Here is a 22,291-nt window from a genome sequence, read left to right on the forward strand (position 1 = left end):
GTTGAATATATTTCCAGATTAGTCATATCACGAAAGAAATACAACAAAAGGGAAAAACAAAACATGAGAGAAAAAAACACATAAAGCATGAAACAAATTTTAAAAATTTGAAATATTAGGCTTTAGTCTGCAATCATACTCCATGATTCTTTTACTGAATGTGAATAATTCAATAAAGTTTTAGTGAACATTTTCTATATGCTAGGACAATATGTTAGATATCAGGGATATAAAGATAAAAAATAAAATAGTTCTTCTCCTTTAGGGGTTTACATACCACTTACAAATTTCACTTTATTCTCACTTTCTTTAGAATTTCAAGACTTAACAAAGAATTTTCTTCATACCATTCTATAAAAGAGAGCTTTCTTCACAACAATACAAAACAAAAGCAAAAAAAAGGTCTCTTCCCAATGTAAATGTTCACAATGATATGTTATTTTGTAATCCTCTATAGATTATTACTGATTTTTTCCCCCCCTGAAGTCCAACCTTTTGTCACTTTCTGGAGCTTAAATTTTTATTTATTCTGCACTTGATAGGATTCACTGTTCACTAATTTTCTTTTGTACAATGTCTTATCCTATTCATCTACAACCCCTGATCTGGCACCAGAGCAGAAAAACCCTGCTAACTTGAGCAGGATTGCCCATCAGTTTCATTTTGGAGATATCAGGTAGATGAGGTTGCTGTTGTTGCTGTTGTTGTTGTTTTTGGCACATCGTGATGTATGAAGAGAAATTAGGTATGATTGTAAGGTAGTGTTAGAGATCAGCGGGATTCTCCTTCCTGCTGACCTAATCAGAAAGATAGTTGGATGTAAAGTATAATCATAAATTAATCATGGCTTCTTAGAGTCAAAAATCAGAGAAAATGCCAGAACAAACGGACTCACAGTCACGTACTTAGACATGTAGCATATTAGAGTCATTTGCTTATAAACTAGGATATACTTTTTTTTTCTGTATCTATCTACTTTTTTCTCAGTACAAATTATTTCTTGATTCTGTAAGATAATGGGAAGGAAGGAATAAACCTATGCAGATAGGTCAGAGTACTCATCATTAAAAGAACTCCAGAGTTATTTTTCAATGTGATCTGTTATTAACTTAATGTTTTTTAATAATCTTTCAAAAGAGAAATCTATAAAGTTATTTCAAAGGAAGGGATGAAAACTGTTCCCTTCTAAAATCCATTCTTTGGTAATGGTCACAAAATTTGATATGTTTTTCCTACCTACGTAACTCTTTTACAGTAGTAGAAATTTGACAAAGCAATTTGTTTACCATATGTTTAAATATAACAAGTCATATAATAAGAGCAAGTCATAAATGGGATAAGAATTCCCCCCCCAAAATTTGGACATTTTAATTGCAATTCCTATAAAAACTTAAATTCCTGCTGCTTTTCCTAGTGTTTTTTTTTTAGTTCCTTTTGAATGGTAATGGGGTTAAGTGGCTTGTTCAAGGCCATAGAGCTAGGTAATTTTTGTCTGAGGCTGGATTTGAACTCAGGTACTACTGACTCCAGGGCTGGTGCTCCATCCATTGCACCACCTATTTCCTAATTTTTAGTAGAAATTGCAATTAGAAGCATCCACATGTCATTCATTCTTTTAATTTCATTGATTTTAATTGACAGTAATCCTTCCCAACAAATGTTGGGGTCATTTGCCTTTTTTTAAATTCTCTTTCCATTTATAGTACATTCTATAATCTATTTTCAGAAAATAAAATTAATTAATTACACCTATTCATCTCTCTCTGAGCCATTTATTTGTTATAGTGAAGATACCATGTACTCCCTTTTCATGATATTTAGTATTTAGAGGAATGTGAGATTATGAAAGCAATTCTGAAAGGACCAATCCTACATAAATGCACCCCACCATAATAAAAGAAAACAAATAAGAGTCCACTGCAAAACAGTCATTCAAGATGTTACATTTTACTTCTCACTTTTTATGGATCATTTTATAATACTAAATAGCATATTATTTTTCTGCTGATAGGACTTACTCCTTTCTCAGGGGCCTGTATTCCTCATTTCTTTCTCATTGATCTGTACTATGAAGGAGAGAGAATAAAAAAGAATAGATTGGCCCCACTATTTCTTGAAATGGGTTAGTAGCAATTAAAATCAGTGAAATTAAAAGAATGGATAATGGGTGTATATGGGAGACAGTTGATTGCTTTGTTCAATCTCCTAATAAATTATGCCCCAAACTGGAGGAATAATGGAATGTGCTCTCTGTTGGTTTCTGCCATCCATGAGGTTTCTGTTGATACTTACAGTACATCTTGCTGCTTTTCCTTTATGCTGGTCATTTTCTGCACTTCAGTCTGTCTTCAGAATATCTATTGGATCACCTAATGTTTCATGTAGCACCCAATAAGAATGCTGTAGTAAACAAACCTCTCTCCTGTATGGAAGAACTAGAAGCTCTTCAGTCAGCTCTTTCAGTCAAAGACTATGAAGCTTCTCTTTGGCAAGTAAATGACTCTGAAGCTATTTCCCTCAACCAGTTTCTTGCAGAAAGTATTATGATATTCTACTTTTTAAACTCTTTGTTTGCTAGAAGAAAGTAAAGAGATCTGAGATCCCATGGGTCAATTTTCTTCTTTTTTATGGTCATAAAATCATTTTTATTCCTTGTTCTTATCATATTTCTCTCCTTTGGACAAATAATATCTGAGTTGTACTTCCTCAAATGGAAAAAAGATTCAAATAGAGTTGTGGCAAAGAAACTGCTTTTAATATTTGGCAATCTAGTGCTTCTATTCTAGGAAAATTATAAGGTAAAGCTGATAGAGAAAATTTAAAAGGCTGAAGACCTTAGACATTCACTGCCTTCAGCACCAAATTTTAAGCAAGTGTCTAAAAGTGTAAGTATAGCCTCTTCCAGTAAGAACATGTCTGTTGTATGTATGTGTTTGTGTGTGTGTGTGTGTATGTGTTGAGGAGGGTTATGCATATGTGTGCACTGGCACACTTGTGTTCTCACAAGGGTATGTGTGTGTTTGTGGGGAAAGTCCTACCTCAAAAATTCTCACCTTCTTTGGTTCTGTTTGTTTGCCTATCTTTGCCTCCTCCTCCTTCCTTCTTTTTTCCTCTCTCCCTTCCTCCCCTTTTCACAGTCAAATAGGAATGTTATACCATACCTTTTTCCTATCTCATTTATTCCCTGTTTTTTTCCTCTTACTTTATTATTGCTTCTTTAGTTGTTGGGAAGACCAGGAAAAGTTAAGATATGACTCTAAGAGAATGATTTATACAATCTAGATTCAGTATGTATAGATATGGTGTGCAGAGATGGTGTGGTTTATATTCAGTCATCAGTTTTGAATTATTTAAAGATGGGGCATCTGTATTACTATTCATAATATATAGACTTTGGTATTCAAATGTTTCAGAAAACTTCAGAGGCAGGCAAAGGGGACTCTGCAAACATCAACAGCATCAATATATATTCCTATTGCAGATCATGCAAATACCTCTCCAAATATGTCAATATTTCAGGTTTAGTAAGTAAACAGTCCTTTCAGCAAGCACATGCTCACCTATTTAGTGACAAATTTTATGCATTCTGACTTGAAAGATATTTGTCATCCCAGTATATTTTTGACAGATGAAATGATAGTCCTATTGTCTCCTACCATGGACAAACTCAGACTTCCATTGTCTCATAGAATATTAGAGCTCAAAGAGATTTTAGAGATCTAGTGTACCCACTTTCCTTCACAGGAGTGAGTTGATTTATCCAGGATAACAGAAGGAGTAAATAGGAGAGAGTTGGAATTCAAATTTATATCCTCTGACTCCAAACTCAACAAGCTTTCCATTATTCCTCCAGTCTGGGGCATTATTTACTAGGAGACTGAACAAAGCAATCAACAGTCTCTTTTAAACTGTATAGCGCATCCCCCAAATCCTAAAAGCTATAATAACTAAATGTTCACACTTGTCCTTTTTAGCTTTAAAAGAAACCACCCAGGCTGGTTTCTATAAGTGACCCACATTCAGATATGAACCAAACATAATAGCTTCTGCCACTCACGATGCAATGAATTGGTACAAATGTAGGACACAGGGCCGAAGACTTTATAAATTACTTGATTTCATTGGCCATCATCAGAACCTGTGACTTAATGTGTGACCTATTTCTAAACAATAATGCCTGAGGCCATAAGGACAGGTGGAATGAAATTGCTCTCTTTTAATTACATTTTGGAGCTTTTTGTAGCTATAATTTCATAACATTGGAAAAGTTTTACATATGAAACGATGTTTATTTTCTTCTCTGGCATTCAAATACATAGTGAAATGCTGTGCATTTAAACTAGATGATCAATGAAATCCATTCCATAAAAATGATTTGATTTGAAAATTTAAAGTTTGGTGGTTTATTTAGTAAATGAATATAATACTGTACCTAAGTAAAAAAGAGTTCTAATTTCACTTTCTCCTCTTTTTTTGTCAATAATTCCTTAATTGTGAAGGAGTTTAATATGGGGCATTTTTATAAAAATTGTCCTAAGATATAAGTATTGCTTTATGCAGAAGATGAAGTGAAATGACAACTTTCATATTAATTTGTGAAGTATAGGTAGCCATGGTAGATAAATTGAGATGTATGTAGAGTATGTAGAGAAAACTAATTCCTTTTGGGAAACTTGAAATACACTGTTTGATTATTAAGAGCATTAGTAATTGTCAAAGGTACATAAAGTTTTGTATATTAGAGACAGAGGCAAAGGCCATTTTCTGACACTTTGCAAGATCTGGTTATGCTAAAGGACTAGAAATAAGTATGGGTGGGAGCCTGACTCCCACCAATTATAAAATTTTACTTATAAAATTCCCCTCAAGATAGCAGATAAAAACCAAACTAGAAATAAGGTGAGAAAAGTGGAAGTTGTTTATTTATCCAGATGATGCTTCCCACATTCCCTCTGTGCCAGTTTATCCCCTGCCAAACATTTGCTTGCTATGCTGTAGATCCATGCTTGAATGTTGACATAATTATTTTTCACATGCAGAATGAAGGCAATGTAAAGAAGCAGGATTTTTTTTTCCTGGGCAAAAGAAACAGAAGCCAGCAGAAACAGGCTTTGTGATTCCTAATTAATTCAAAGTTAATTATATTGTTGATAATCCTGCTCTTAAAACCTTCATATAGAAAACGTTTATGGCATTGAGTTGACAGTAATTTAACTACATTAAAATTTACCACCATTAAAAGAAAAGAAAAAAGATGAATGTTACATTAAATGAGCTTAAGAAGATGGTAAAGACTAGTTCTTGTTTAACAAAACAACTAGTAAATCATTTAGATGGTTGACCTGGAATTTAAAGCACAGTTAAGTATAGTAGTAACATATCAGGATACAGCTAAGCCATATGGCTCATCTTCGTCCATCTATTTAACTAGGCAATGTACTCATTATTTTTTTCCTCACTCCATGTAATATCTAAATAAACAAACAAAATAAATGTCATCCTTCTTTCAGAGTCTCTCTCCTGATGCCAAGGGCCCAGGTACATTTTGAAGATGTTTTTCCTCTCTACTTTATTTCCCCTACCAAATAGGAACTTGAGTATTTTTGTATTCAGCACTATCCCGTTGTTAATAATGAGCTCTTCCCGTAAGGATCTTACCAGGATTACAATGATGAGAAGCAGAATTGTTTCATTTATGAAGGAAATGTCCAGTATAGGACTCACATATGAGTCCACATAAAACCTGGAAAGTTGCTATACAATGAGTCAGGCTTCTTCTTTCCAGCTTGCACATTTCTTGTGAGTACTCCTAAAAGGACCTTCAGAGGAAAGGAACATTTCAAATGTGGACAGGACCTTACCTTCTCTTTTTGTGGATGAGATAACTGAAGCTTTGTGATGTTAAATCATTTGCCCAGAGATGCATTAGAAATAAAAGCCAAAGGAAGGAATTCAACCCAGTTCTTCTGACTCTAAGTCCATCCTTCTTTCTAGTATACTCTGCTACTTTCCTAGGAGAAGTTAAGGCACATTCTATCATGTCACTGTCTTTTGCTTCATTGCTATTTTGACCACAAATCTTTTCTCATTACTGCTATTTTCCTTTATGTTTTTAGTAGGGGTTGAATTTGCTCTTTTCATTTGTTTGTTGCTTTATTCAACTATTCTTTGTTTCTACCTACTGTTCCATTCTCCTCCAGTGAAGGTGCCAGCTCTTGTGTTACTCAATTCTCAAAGTATTACAATGGGGCTCTAATGATAGTTTTATAGTTCTTCTATGACTTCTGGCCATTGAATGGTCTATTTAAATCTTTTGACTTTTTTTAAACACAAAAAAGCTCAAGCTTATACATATTTGCATGAGAATTCTTTTTCTCTTTCTTTTATCTCTATGAGGTATAGTCCTCATAGTGATATGACTTAGTCAGATGGCATGCATAATGTAGTAATTTTTAGTTGAAAATTGATTTCCAGAATGCCTCCATAAGCTCATAGGTTATTTCACACAAATCTTTTAGCATTTCTAATTTTCCCTTTTACTCGAATTTGCCAATCTAATGAGTGTCACTAGAACATCAAAATTGTTTTTTTGTATATTTTTGTAATTATTATTGATTTTAATCATTCTTAATAGGACAGATAACAATTTTGAAATCTTACTCAGAAAAGTGTCTGAGTCTTTTGACTATCGATTGAGGAATAGTGCTTATTCTTATGAATTTGATTTCATTCTTTATACATCTGGAAAATGAGATCTTTATCAAAGAAACTTTTTCAAAAATTTTCCCACATTTACATATCTATCTAACAATTTCATTTTGTTTTCTTTTTTCTATTTATATTGGTATTTGTTTTGCTTGTTCAATATCTTTTTTACATTTTATTCTAAGCAAAACTTCTCATTTACCTCCTGTGATCTATCTTATCCCTTGTTTGGTCATAAACTCTTTACCCATCCAGAGATCTGGAATCTGATTTCTTCCTTGATCTTCAAATTAATTTATTGTAATATCTCTTATGTATAAAACTTATGCCCATTTGGAGTTTATAAAAGGTGTGAGAAGCTGATAGTTGATCTATACCTACTTTCTGTCACATTGCTTTGCAGTTTTTCTCAGAGGTTTTTAATCAAAAGAAAATTTCTACTTCAATATCTGAGATCTTTAGGCTTATCAAGCTTAAGAATATTTCTCCTTCACTTTTGTAAGTTGTGTATCTAATCTATATTTTGTCAAACCTCCTGATATCTAGGATTTTTTCAAATATTGTTCATTTATCAGCAATTGAGGGATAGTTTTAACTTCTCTTTAAATGATACATTTGTAAAGTTCTAAAAACAGTGTCTGGCATATCATAGCCCCTCAACACATTCTTTTTAATTTTACAGTTTTTACTAGTCAATCAGGTTAAGTGACTTGCCCAAGGTCAAACAGCTAGGTAATTATTAAGTGTCTGAGGATGATCTGAACTCGGGTCCTCCTGATTCCAGGGCTAGTGCTCTATCCACTGCACCATCTAGTTTCCCCCCCACAATACATTCTTGATCCTTCTTAATTACCCATCTTTATAGCTTTAACCTTTTCCATTATATTATAGATATTGGTAACATTTCATTAACTACATCAAATAATTATTGAAAGAAAGAGAATTCTTGCTTCATTTTATTATTTATTGGAAAATATTCTACCAGTTTTCCATTGCATTGGAATTTTGGATAGCAAAAATTAATATTGTAATTTGTTAAAAGTCTCCCCCCCCATATTTGTGTACATAATTGGCTTTCTCCCATATTGGTGAATTAACTTTTCATTTGTTTCTATCCCAGTGCCATAAATTTTCTAGAGGGACAAGTTGGTCACAAATGAATCTTATTCTGTTTTACTACTGTTTTGGCACAGCCTAATAGAGGTGAATGGTGGTAATCTACTCCAGAGGTTTCTATAGTTTATTGGATGAGTGCTTAAGCACATACTCTCCTAATTTCCTATATAATCTTCCTCTCTAAGCAGCTAGGTAGAGTTTTGTTTGATACTAGTTGCCATAGAATGGTATGGTGAAAAGCAAGGCACTGTGTGCTAGGAAAAATTAAAAAAATCAAAAGAGGAAATTTCTTAATTGAACGGCACAAGACAAGGTAATGGATTTTGTCATGTAACCTTTCAGAACATGATGACTGGGATATCAGTCCTAAGTGAATGAATTAAGGATTAGTGTTTATAACTGTTAAAAGATTGTAGCTATTCCCTTATTAAGTTTCTTGGTACCTTTACCTGTGGAGAAAGCTGTAATTGTATTATCTCTTGTGCATAATTCTACCCTTGAGGAAATTTGGGGGGATAAAAGAGAAAATGTGGAACCTTTAATCTTTGTCATGTATTCTGGAATTCATATCCTATATTCTTTAGAAGCTTCTGCTTATAGTTTCATGATTATAAATTGTAGGTTCATGAAGGGAATATTACATAATAACCATGGCTTGTTACTATCCACTAATATAAAGATTTTGGACTAAATGAGATTCTGTGGAATGTTCATGTGATAAGGGAAGGGACTGCTTTCAGGTTTTTATATTCCCACTACCATAGTAGGTGTGTGACATAAATTTGTTGAATTGAATTGAATTTTAGAGATTGTATAGTGCTATCCCCTAAAATGCAATATAAAAAGGAAAAAAATTTCCAATAGTTTGATACTAAAAATAAGAGCAAAACTTGTAAAATAGTAAATATAGAAAATAATTATGTTTTCAGGCTGCAAAATGATTCTTGGATACTAGATACATATCAGCGTATTCATGGTGATGAAGGCATGTTCTTTATTCCATATGACCTGGAAATGTCAAACCAGGAACTAAGCTACATAGTAAAAAAGGCTAAGCAATGGAGAGGAATCAATGGAGAAAGAAGAAAGGTAAGTAACTTTAACACTTACACTTTTTCTTTTATTAAAAAGGTATTATTAATATGCTTTCAAAATTGTTTGCATAAAAGGAAGTCAACAAACCTGGACTTGTCTTCCCTTCTGGGTTGCAGTTCTAGGGATGCTAGGAGTACTTTTGGTTAATCAAAATGAAACAAAGGTACTAAACATATTCTAGGACCAAGAGTAGTGCTGGTTTTCATGGCTGCAGGAGAATAGGGAATGTGGTTTCCAGTTCTAAAGACAAAAGGATCAGTGGTACTTACAACTGTGAAGAACCAAAGATCTTTCCAAAGCACAGAACAGAGTGTATACCAGGAGGTCAATGATCACAACTCTTTTCTTACAACATCATCTTATAAAACCCCTAAATTGCAGATGGTTAAGAACTAGCTCTGAAAATTGCAATAAGAAAAACTTGGCACAGTGATTCCCATACCAAAGTATTAACATGAAATTCACAGTGAAGAAATAGATTGGGAAAGTAATCAATTTTAAAAAACCCAGATCATATAGCTATTGTTATTACAAGATCAAGACAAATTTTAAACAAGAAAGCAATAGCTACAAACAAAGAAAATACCTATAAACAAAGACAATTAACAATGTTTGGTTGGACCTAAACCCAACAAGGATTATTAAAAGACACAAAAAAAGAAGAAATAAGAATACAAGAGGAGGACATAGGAAAAGAAATGAGTGATAAAAGAAGATTACAAAAATAGTAATTAAAAGTCTGGTAAAAAGAAGTACCAAAATACCAAAAAATGATGTCTTAAAAAACAGAATTCACCTATTGGTGAAAGATGTACAAAATGTCATTGAAGAAAAGAACTGATTTAAAAGTAGAATAAACCAAATGGAAAAGGAGGCATACCAATTTACTGAAGAAAAGTATTACTTAAAAAGCAGAGGTGTCCAAATGGAAAAAGAGGTACAAGATATTACTGAAGAAAATAATTCCTTAAAATTGGAATTGAGCAAATGGGAGTTAATAATGCCATGAGATTTAAAGGAACCATAAAAGAAAGTAAAAAGTGAAAATAAATAGAAGAAAATATGAAATATCTCATTGGAAAAACAACTGATTTGAAAAATAGATTCAGAGATAATTTAAGAATTATTAGACTATCTGAAAACCATGACCTGAAAAGGTTCTAGACCTCATGTTTAAAAATGTCCTAAAGGAAAACTTCTCAGATATCTTAGATTCATAGAATAAAATATAAATTGAAAGAATCCATCAATCATCTCCTAGAAATGATCCCCAAATGAAATAATATAATCAAATTCTAGAGCTATTAAGTCAAAGAAAAAATATTATAAGTAGCCAGAAGGAAACAATTCAAATACCACTGAGACATAGTAAGAATCACATAAGATTTATCAGTATCCACATTATAGTAGCAGAGGATTTGGAATATTATATTCTAGAAGACAAAGGAGCTAGGTTTACACAACTTAGTAAAATCCTTCGGGGGGAAATGGATATTTAAGGAAATGGAGGATTTTCAAGCATTCTTGATGAAAAGGAAAATAGAAATTTTGACATTCAAATAGAAGATTCAGGAGAAGCATAAAAATGTAAATATGAAATAATATTAATGAGATTGTTAAAATTAAACTGCATTCATTACTATTTGAATAGAAGATACATGTAAAATCTAAGAACTTTATTGTTATTAGGTAGTTAGATGGAATCTGGGATGTATGGGATGCAGGGTATGTTCAAGGAGGATTAGTATCTTTGGAGTAGAGATTTGCTGAGCCCTTTGCAGAGGTACTAATTTACCTTTGGTATCCATTTTTCACTCAATTATTATATATGGTTCCAAGAACCTATAGCATATGCAGTAACCACATCTTGGTAGCACTATCTCAGTAGACAAATTCAGATTGAGGGCAAAAAACTATCCTCAAACTATTGGTGAGTTAGAGAAATGTTTATCTTAATCAAGTGAAGACTTTCCCTAGTGAATGAAAACAATTTGTTCCAATAGACATGAAGCAGGCACCATGCAGTGCTTAGAACTTGGTTAGATATAAAAAATGCCAAGATAATATGATGCATATTCTGGGTCATCATCAGTCATTATGACTTTTGACTTACAATTGGACTTCAATGATTCTGGAAGAGAGAATGATATCAATAACAAATTTGTCTTTAACTAAAGTCCAATTCTTGCAGAGGAATGCATGGAGAAGGTGGAAGAGGGAAATAGAATCAGGGGTTTTTCTCACAAAAAAAGAGATAGGCAAAGAAGAGATTTTATATTGGAAAGGAAAATGACAGGACAAGAATAACTAGCAATTCTTGAACCTTACTCTCACTGGAAGTAGTTTAAAGAAGGAATATATATATATATGTATATACATATACATATATATATATATATGTATATGTATATATATATATATAAAACTATAGAGTAGTTAGCTTTATAAACACATATAAACACACACTATATACATATATATATATATATACACACAATAAAAGATATAAGGAGGAGCATGATAAAAGTATAAAATGGAAGGAGGATTAAGGGAAGAACTGGTCAGAAGTAAACTAGGCTTTTGAGGAGAAATAGGACAAAAAAGAGAAAGGAAAAAGAATAAGCAGAAAAAAATTTGATGGAGGGAAATGCAGTTAGTAATAATGATTGTGAATGTGAATGAGAAGAACTAACCCATAAAATCAAGGCAGATAGGAAAATGCATTAGATGTCAAAATCCAACAAAATTCTGCATGCAAGAAACACAATTGAAACAGAGACACACAGTTTTAAAATGAGGGACTGAATTAGAATCTATTATGTTTCAACTGAAGTTGGTTGGTTGGTTCTTGTCCTTCATTATCAAAAAGACCAAAATGACATCACTATGATTGAGACAAATTACAGTGTTTCCAGTTGTGGCTGATCAGACCAATACAAGCTCAGAATGCTCTACTACAGGTTGGTCACAAATAGTCCATGTGTACACTTGGAATGGTCCTCTAAATTTGAGCTGCTTCAATTCTCCTTCCTCATAGAGTGCAGCATCCTCACTGATGAGGGCATACCATGCTGGGCAGTCCTGTGCCAATGTCTCCCAAGCTGTACAGAGTCAATTCTAAAGCTCTTCAATGAGACCTTCAGAGTATCTCAGTATCACTTTTTCTGACACCCCTTGTGAGCACTTGCGCTGTGTATGTTCTCCATAGAATAGTTTTTTGGACAAGTGTACATCTGGCATTCTAACTTGTCCAACCCGTTATAGTTACACACTTGTGGTAATGTTGGAATGCTAGGTGGTTTAACTCATGAAAGGATCCCTGTGTTTGGTATCTTCTGTCAGGTGATCTTCAGAATCTTCCTAAGACAATTTAAATGGAAGTGATTGAGTCTCTTGACATTATTCTTGTAGAGTGTCTAGGTTTCACAGGTATACAGCAATGAGGTCAGCCCAGAGACTCTGTAGATCTTCAGTTTGGTAGTTAGACTAATACCTCTTTTTTCCCATACTTTCTTTTGGAACCTCCCAAATATTGAGCTGGCTCTGGCAAAGAGAGTCAGCCTCATTCTCAATGTGTACCTCCTTGGAATGAAGTTGTCCACAGTACTCAAAACTTCTCCATTTGCTGTAACCAATGGTTCCATATATGGATGGTGTGGTGCTGGATGACAGAACACCTGAATATTATTGGTGCTATTTATTAGACCCAAAATTAGCACAGATAGCAGAGAATTGATCCATATTTTATTGCATTTCAGCTTCAAAGACTGCATTGAGTGCACAATCGTCTGCATTTCCAAAAGTTTTAAAAGGAAAAAAAATGCAAAGGACCTATATAGACAAATAAATATTTATAGGAAATCCTTTTATGGTGGTAAAGAACTGGAAATTTAGAGGATGTTCATCATTTGGCAAATGACTATATAAGTTGTGGCATATAGGTGTGTTGGATTACTATTGTGTTATAAGAAATACGAAGAATCACTTTAAAAAAGTATGTCAAGAACTGTATTAATAGATGCAAAGTGAAGTGAGAAGAACCAGGAGATCAATGTGCATGGTAACAGTGATGTTGTAATGACATGAATTGTAAAAGACATAATTACTCAGATCAATACAACACTCCAAGAGACAGTTCCAAAGAATTCATTATGACTAAAATGCTATTTACATAACACACAGAGAGAAAGCTGTGCAAATTAAAGCACAATTTACTCATCTTGTTTTTTTCCAATAAAATTAATATGGTACTATATCATGCACATGTATTTCACATGTATAATTAGTATTATATTGTTTGTTTTCTCAGGAGGAATGGGATAGGGAGGATAGAAGGAGAGAATTTAAAAAGAATCTTAAAATAAATAAGTAATAATTCTGAAAAGTTAAAAGAAAAAGTAAAAGATGAAGATGATGTATTTAGGCAATAGTGTCAAACGTCAATAGAAAAATCACATATTGACCTAGAAAATCACAATTTAACATTTTTTTGTGTTTTATTGTTATTTTTATTTGCTTTGTTAATCTTTTCCAAATTACATTTTAATCTGTTTTTGGCTATACTCCTGAATTTCATAGCCATGTAGGCGGCAGTTTGACATGACTGATCTAGAATATAATTAATCAACAAACATTTACACATAACAAATGTTATGAGAATTTGTCATGAGAAGACTCAACAAAAGACGCAATTTGAGTAGAACAAACCAAAAAAAACTCCCAACCTGTTTCTCTTATTGGACTGTGAGATGAGACAATAACATTAGAAGTAAAGGGGTTAAAAAGAGTTTAGAATAAGAAAATATGATGCTCCCTCATACTGCCTTCTTCAGTCTATATCCATTTTATTCTGCTGATTTCTGAATGACATACTTTTAGAAGATTCATTGATTAAACTCCAGGAGCTATTGATCTGGATGGCTAGGGTTCCTGAGAATGATGAGACAGGCCATAGGAAAAACACTTGAGGGGATTAGGATTGTTAGTCTGCCAAAAAGACTTAGGGTGTGACACAATAGTTGCTTTTATCTACCTGAAGGATTGTCAAGTACAAGAGCAATCAAGACTTGCTATCTTGCTCCAAAAGAATAGAAATAGGAACAATGTTATAGAGGGGGGAAATGTAATACAGTGTCAGAGAGTCTTTGATTAAATCCTACCTTAGGTGAATATTATTTTTATGACTCTGAACAAGTCACTGAATAATAATTACCATTTATATAGTACTTTAAGGTGTACAAAGCTCTAGATATTATCTCATTTGACATTCAAAACAACCCTGACATATAGGTGCTATTATAGTCCTATTTCAGAGTTGAAGAACCTAAGTTTGAAAGGCTATGACTTATTCTTGATTACACAAATATTAAGTCTCTTAATCTCCTTAACCTTAATTTCTTCAACAATAAAATGAGTGGAACTAGCTAGTCTCTGAAGTCTCTTCCACCCTTCAATCAGTTCCATGTTTTGAAATAGTATATTTTTGACTCAATAACAAAGCTAATGGAACATATAAGGGGCAACCTCACACAGTAGTGATCTGATGATTTATCACTGGAAGTTTTCAAGGACAATTTCTTGTCAAAGATACTTTAGAATTTAGAGAGAATTCATGTTTTACATAGGTTTGGGATAGGTAAAATTTGTGATTCTATGATATTAAGCAATTATGAGTTCCTATCCACGCTGATTAAGTCCTTGCTCTAGGTACCAGTTTCTTTATCCTAGAAGGGAGTTTGAGAAAAATAATTCTAAGTTCCCTTTTAAGTCTCACCATTTTGGCATGTGATTTGAGTATTTACAGCTTCCTTGCTGTGTTTTTTGTATCTTCCTGGGGTTGGGAAGATTATGTAACTATAAAGTCTCGACTAAATCTGATTAATGCAATTTTATGAGTCTGTATCAATTTTGTCTATATCACATGAATCCAGCCATTTTCTTTTTCTTCTCTTCCTTCTCATACTTCATAAAAAGTATTAAAATTAACTTATTTAACATATAAATTCATTATTTTAATATGTGTATACATATCAAACTAATATAATATAGATAATAATTATTGCCTATTGAATAATTTACTTTAAAAAGACAGGTCTAGCCCTTTGACAGTTTATGGACCAGTTCAAAGGTCATTGTCATAGGAGACAGAGAAATCTTGCTTTTGAAGCTTACTAACTTTGTGATTTGGGGCATATCATTTAACCTTCTTGGGCCTAATTTATCTCAGTTGTAGCTAAATTAGAAAGTCATTAGGATCTCTTCCAGCCCTCTGTCTGTGCACCTATAAACCTAATAAAAAGATCATTCTATTTGTACTCCTGCTTTGAATAGTTAACATTTCTTTAGATACAGTTGCAAAGCACTTTTTATAGTATCTTCATTCTTCAGAACCATTCTGTGAGATTTATCTTTTATTCTTTAAGGAAATCATAAAACAAACTGAATAAATAATAGAGGAAAAAATATCAAATGGAATAGAGTATTCCCCTTTCAGGTAAGGTAAGGTGAGAAGAAATTGTGACAGAAGTCTTATCTTTTACTTTCATATCATAAGTAGAAGCTAAATAACCTGAAGAGCCCTTCTATGTTAATATTATTTGAAATTCAGAAATGAAAATCAAAACATTAGGAGTATTTGTAAATAAAAGAGAAAATTGAATCATTTAATTTAATAAAGAAAAGAACAATTGTCCTTCCATAGTTAAAGCTTTACAGTTTCAAGAATACTATCTGTTGGATATAATCAAAGGAAATTAGAAAGATTGTTTATGAAAAAAAGAATAGATGCCACTGAAGGTTAAGCATTGGACTTGGAAATCATGTGCGGCTATTAAATACTTTATGAATAGTATACATTCCTCTCCATCTGAAATGGGGTGAAGTAAGGAATATGAAGACCAAAGTTAGTGTATCCCCAACAACCTGAATAAATATTTTTAATTTGGGGGAATTTGATTGAAATTGACAGGCAATTAAGGTTAACCCAAGGCTCAAAATAGAATATTTTGATTTGAATTATTCTTTAGATGGTGACGAATATGAAAAAAGTAATAGGGTGTCATTAATTCTCTTCTTAACTTTGTCTTGTATTAATTACCTCAGTCATTAGTAGAGTTTATGCAAATTATTTTGTTATCTTAATAATTAAAAATATAAGTAATGTCTGAATGATTACAATTCTTTTCTTTTCTTTTCATATCTCATTATTGATTTATTTATATAATAGTTCCCTTCCTTGTAAGGCTGATCTTTTGATTTTCACTTATGTTTGCACAATCAATATATTTCAGGCAGGAGGGAAAAGTTTTGATCTTTGATGAAGAATGCATCATTGTTAATTTTTTAAATGCTCTTTTTAGAATATAATGCCAGATTAATTGTGGGTAATTGTCTAAAATATAAAATACCAAATTCTGAATTGCCATTTTTAAATGAAAGTAGTTCAGGTAAGTATTCTATAAAACCATATGCTTTTAAAAATTGATCTAGGCTCTTGCAGTCAGTCTGGTTTTTAATCACGTGCTTCTCATTTTTATTCTCGGATTAAAAATTGCCCCATAAATGGATACTTTATAATATGCTTAATTTCCTTTTATTAAATTGATAAATGCAGCAGCACAGAACACATTTGCAGTATGATGAGAATTTAGGGTTATTGCATTTTATAATTTTTATATTGTTCATACATACAATTTATCATTTGTGCAGAGACAGTCAGGCTATAATTTCAGAGCATTTTAACCATTCTTTTGATAGGAAAAAGGTCACTTTCACTAGTCAGAAAAGACATCGCTCTATTAAACTAATTTGCCTACATGCAAATTTTGTCATTTTTACCTCATTAACTATTTATCATAGAGTTAAAAAAATATATTCATGAAGGGGCAGCTCAAAGCCTGATGGAGCTGGAACTAATATTTTGCAACTCTAATGATTTTTTGCATCCTTAATTAGATAGCATAAGGTTGATATGATTAGGTCAGGATGTAGTGTTTTTCATTAAAATACATTTTAGAAGCTGTATTCATAATCTGCCCTTGCAATTAAATAATGAGCCTATGAATTTAATATTATCGACCCAATTATTATCCCATGCAAACGTATACCTTTAATAAATTTGTGCCGTAGGACCTTCATTAGCAACAAAAAGAATTATATTTCTAGATACATAGATTGCATGGTTACAGTTAAACTTATATAATGGTTTAGAGCATATCAGAAAGCAAAACCTACATACCCAGGCATTTAATTCGGAAATGTGCCTTATTATTTTTTGAAGACTAATTTGCATTGTAATTATTTTCTTAAAGAAACTACCATTTTAAATTGGACTGTTGCAATTCATGTAAGTAGCTGTGTGTTATCCAGAAATGTAGGAGACAGGAAAAAAAAAGAACATCAATTTAGGGTTGAATTAAAAGTACAAAACTGGAATATGAAATCACATTTACAATTTCTATTTGATATAAACCCTATGCAAGTTATGGCTTCTTGTTATTATCATTTATAAAGTTAATTTGCTAACAATTGGTTATAAGATTATCCTTTGAGTAAATAGTTCCTATTATAATTATGTTAGTTAATATTTAGAGTAAGAATCAGCAACCAAAAAGATTTTGGCAGGGTATATCATTGGACCAAATTGAACAAAATAAAATTTAATTGGGATAAATGTAAACTCTTTAGTTTAGATTAAAAAAAATTAAGTGTGAGAAGAGATGTAATGCAGTGAAGTGTGTATGTGTGTGTGTGTGTGTGTGTGTGTGTGTGTGAGATTGTGCATATAGTGCAATGTGTATGAATAAGCAGACATATGAATATATCTGAGTCCTCAGATTTCCCATGATGGGGTGTAACATGGTGAACTACTAACTTGGAATCCTGGCAATTGTAACCTCCACAACTCTGAAACAGAGTAGAGCCATTACATTCTTTGATGGGGGTAGTGGCAATGGCATTCTAAAGGTGGCAGAAACCTTGGAATTTCTTGTTGACAGAGCAGAATTAGAGTGGGACTTAAGCAGTTAGAAGTTTTAGTAATCTGAGACAAAGACACCAATAGCAGTTGATAGAGGACATTTTGACAAGAGATATTGATAAAGTTCTAGCTTCCTTTGCCTCTGTGGGACTCTGTGGAAAAGTATGGCTCAGTTTTTTTCTGACCTTTGACTCCATCAGGAGCAGTATAGGATTTAGCAATAGAACCATAATATTCTCTCTATTCTCTTCCTGGTCAAACCACATATGAAGTATAGTGATTGTTCCTCAACACCACATTTTGGAAAAGATTAAAATGGAAAACTTTCAGAAGAAGTTGCTAAGGAAACTATCCTTGTAGATTGTCTGAAAGAATTAGGGATATTTAACTTGAAGAATGGAAGACCTAAGAAGGCATGATAATTGTTCAACAAAAAAGGGTTTAGGTTTGTTCTACTTGCCTTTGGAAAGCAGATCAAAGGGAAAGGAATGGTTGTAATAGCCAAATGGCAAATTTAACGTAAAAGGAAATAACGAACTGCTACACTCAAATAGAAGTACCCCAAAGTGAAATGGGCCCATAAATTAGTCGATGAATATTTATTTAGAGTGCCTATTATGTGCCAAGTCCTGTGGTAGGTACTGAAGATACATTTTTCTATTAAGAAACTCAAGTCTGATTCCAGGAAACTCAGCCAAATTATATACAATCAAGCTAATCACATGATAAGTTGGAAATATCTTCCTATATTTGGAAAGAGTGTGTTCCCTGTTACTAGGATTCTTTGAATAACAGCTATATCTTTTGAGGTAGGTGTAGATGGGAAATCTTGATCATAGATTGTTTGGATTGGATGGTCTTCGAATATTCCTCTGAATTGTTAATTCTGAAATATCACAGAACTGAAAGGGATTATCTAGTCTAGTCCATTCAAGTTATAGATGACTCAAAGATTCAATTCCACATTTTTTTTTCTATTCTGCCATGAGCAATGGTGCTTCATTAACCTTCCTAGAACTTAAAGTAAAGCATATGGATCAGGTGACTTCAGTCTGAAAAAGCCTTTACATCTGCTTAGGCTACTTTTTGCATGCAAGCCATCCTTGGAGACCACTTTATAACTATCATGGAACACTCCATATATCTTGGCAACTCAGATTTTTCAGAAATTGTGGTATTACCAAGATAGAACCATATAACATCACTTAAAGGACATTATTGCTAAAAAGCTGGGTTTTTGTGCCAAAGAACAGCTTGGGATCATTAGCAGTACTGCACCATTTTTTTTTTCACTTGCAATCTGGCCAATTCACTTCTTCCTAATTCACTTTCAATTCTGAGTCTAACTCATTATCCATCTGCAGTGTCTCTTCAATGTGTATGTCTTATATACACTCACACATAGTCCTGATTTATATGTAGTGCATATGCATATCTAAGTGGGTGTATGGGGAAAAAAGGAAGGATGCAAAGTAAGTAAGAATTTTTTTTAAGTACCTACTATGAACCAGTCATTGTGGTAAGAGCTTTACAAATAAATTTTCATTTGTTCCTCAAAAACCCTGGGAGGTAGGTGCTATTTTTAACCCCATTTTACAGTTGTAGAAACCTGTTAAGTAATTTAAACAGGATCACATAGCTAGTAAGCATCTGAGGCCAAATGTGGACTTGAGTCTTTCTGACTCCAATTCTAGAACTTAGTTTGTTGTGCCACCTATCCTAAATATATAGATATAAAAATGAATATATATTATGCATATATACACATATGCAAACAGATTTGTACATACATATATATATATACATGTATGTGTATATATGTATGTATATATATATATATACACCCCATTCCCATGTACTCATATACATGTGTTTGCATCCTTGCATACCTGTGGATTATATATGTTGCACATTATTTCATATGTAATTATATATCATGTTATTTATATATAAATATGTAAATATAAACTGTTGTATTATTCTAGATCTATATTTAGCATCCCAAAGGAAGAAACTCCCTCTACAGATGCATTATCTGCACTTTTGTCTACAATTTATATTCTTTTTGCTTATTTCTTTATTCAGTCATTTTCAGTTCTGTTTAACTCTTTAGGTCTCATCTGGGTTTTTCCTGGCAAAGATATTGAAGTAGTTTGCTATTTCTTTTTCCAGCTCATTTTCAAAGATAAAGAAATTGAGGAAAGTAGGGTTGAATGACTTGCCCAGGGTAACCACTAAGTGTCTGAGACAAGATTTGAACTTGGGAAAAGGAATTGTCCTGAATTTTTTTTTTAGGCTTTTTCAAGGCAAATGGGATTAAGTGGCTTGCCCAAGGCCACACAGCTAGGTAATTATTAAGTGTCTGAGACGCTATTTGAACCCAAGTACTTCTGACTCCAGGGTCGGTGCTTTATCCACTGAACCACCCAGCCACCCCGAAATTGTCTTGATTTTAAGTCCAGTGCTCTATCTACTCTTCCGATTCTTTAGGTGTTGAATTTTTTTTTCTTTCATCTCAATGCTGAATGTTTTGTGGTAAATTTGGACCAAAATATGATTTTCACAAGGGAGCAACTATAGTTGCAATTTTTATTAATTTCATTCTAACTATAAATGAACCTAAAACAACTAAATTATACACATTATACAAATAAGACTTGCAAAAATCCTGTGTGTTTTTTCATGCTCCCACACTAGTCAGTATTTGCTAGGGGTGGGATGTGCACCCATCTAGCTCTATATCCAACTCTATCTAGTATTCTTTGTTATCTCTCATATATGATGTGATAAATATGCATGTGAATATGCATATATGTATATATGTAATTCCAAAATTTAAGCAATTGACAATAGGACAAATTAGCTTCTGATAATGAGTCTGTCATAGACATGTTAAGATTATATGAGATTCTTTGATTAATTAAGTCACCAAGATAATTCTGTTTTACTACTCTCTGACTAATGTTGTCAGGCATAAAACAGAAGAATGATGTCCTATGCAAACCCTAAATAGAAAAGGGTTTCATTTTTTTCTTATTGATATGTTTCTGTAAATGTTTCTGTCTGTGGGTAATGTTATGTGAAGACCTTCAAGTCCCAGAATACTATATGGTCTTTTCAATGAAAATTGTAATTTCTCAAAAGATATACTAACTGCCCATACAAGGAAAAAAAAAATTCAATACTATAAAGTGAATTATGTTCAGACTATAAAATACATTTGTAAGGTCAGTCAATTGATTTAGTATATTTCAATACATAATTATATTTGGTAAAATCTGAATTATTTTGCTAACCATGAAGGGTAGTTGTCACCTTCAGATAGTAATTCTCAAAAAAGATTTAAAGAGATTGATTGTTTGAATTTATGTGCCACATCCTAATGAAAAGTCAGCCAACTTTGTAGTTAACATCATGTCTTTTCATACACCAAAATATATCCTGGTTTCAGAAGGAAGTACTTCCAAACTTTCCCAAGTTCAAATAAAGCAGTCTCTTGCTCAATAATAATAATTAAAACACAGAATTTAAAAGTTTTTCTTCCACTGAAAATTTCTTCAATACTATAGAATCAAGTATAAGTTCAATGGAAAGGTTTTCAACTGTGAGATTATTCTGTATCTTTTTTTTTGGAAGGCAATGGGGTTAAGTGACTTGCCCAAGACCACACAGCCAAGTAATTGTTAAGTATCTGAGGCTGGATTTGAATTCAGGTATTCCTGACTCCAGGGCAGGTGGTCTATCCACTGGGCCACTTAGTCACCTCCTATTTTGTATTTTAATAGGGTTACACAAAATTCTTATTTAAATGAACAGGCAGACATTTGTTATCACCAGTTGAATATAGGAACCCCAAATACTCACATAATGCTGAATTGGGGCAAATTGCCACTTTTAATGTTAAACATTTGGTGAGTGTTTTATAATTGGGCCAATTGATTGAAAGATATGTTCTATTATGGCATGGTCATTAGTAATTTTTTTATTATTTTTCCCTACATCACAGGAGTACTATTTTTTAATCATTTCATATGAAATTTTAAAAGGTTGTCTAACTTTATATCTTTTGTAAAATTAAAATGGGAAAATTAAAATGAAAAAAAATAGATTTGACATTTTATTTCCCTTAAGCCAGTCTAAACTTGTTTGGGTTTTAAGACTGACAAAGTTCTATTAACTTTTGCTAAGTACTTTCCCTTTTAATTTTGAAATTATTTCTATTTGAAGTGAAGCTGAATCCATATGTTTTTGATTCATTAACACTCAATTCATTAGCATTCTCTTTCTAGAGTGCTATTTGGCATCCTTTTCATCTTTTTTATATGCTATTTACTTCAGACACAGGAAATCAGGTTTGTTCCAAGAGTAAACAAACTCAACCTTCTAATGTCTGAGTTT

General features: G+C 32.6%; 1 protein-coding gene across 1 annotated transcript in view; it reads left to right on the forward strand.

Moving 5' to 3' along the window:
- The window catches only part of LOC141499328 (uncharacterized), a 519,469-nt gene that overhangs the window by 434,504 nt on the left and 62,674 nt on the right, over positions 1 to 22,291 (forward strand). Inside the window, exon 18 of the mRNA XM_074202106.1 lies at positions 8,751 to 8,910. Coding sequence (XP_074058207.1) covers positions 8,751 to 8,910 — 160 coding nt within the window. The remainder of the gene's footprint in view (positions 1 to 8,750; positions 8,911 to 22,291) is intronic.

Source organism: Macrotis lagotis, chromosome X (assembly GCF_037893015.1).
Source record: "Macrotis lagotis isolate mMagLag1 chromosome X, bilby.v1.9.chrom.fasta, whole genome shotgun sequence".
In the NCBI taxonomy this organism is placed as follows: Eukaryota; Metazoa; Chordata; class Mammalia; order Peramelemorphia; family Peramelidae; genus Macrotis; species Macrotis lagotis.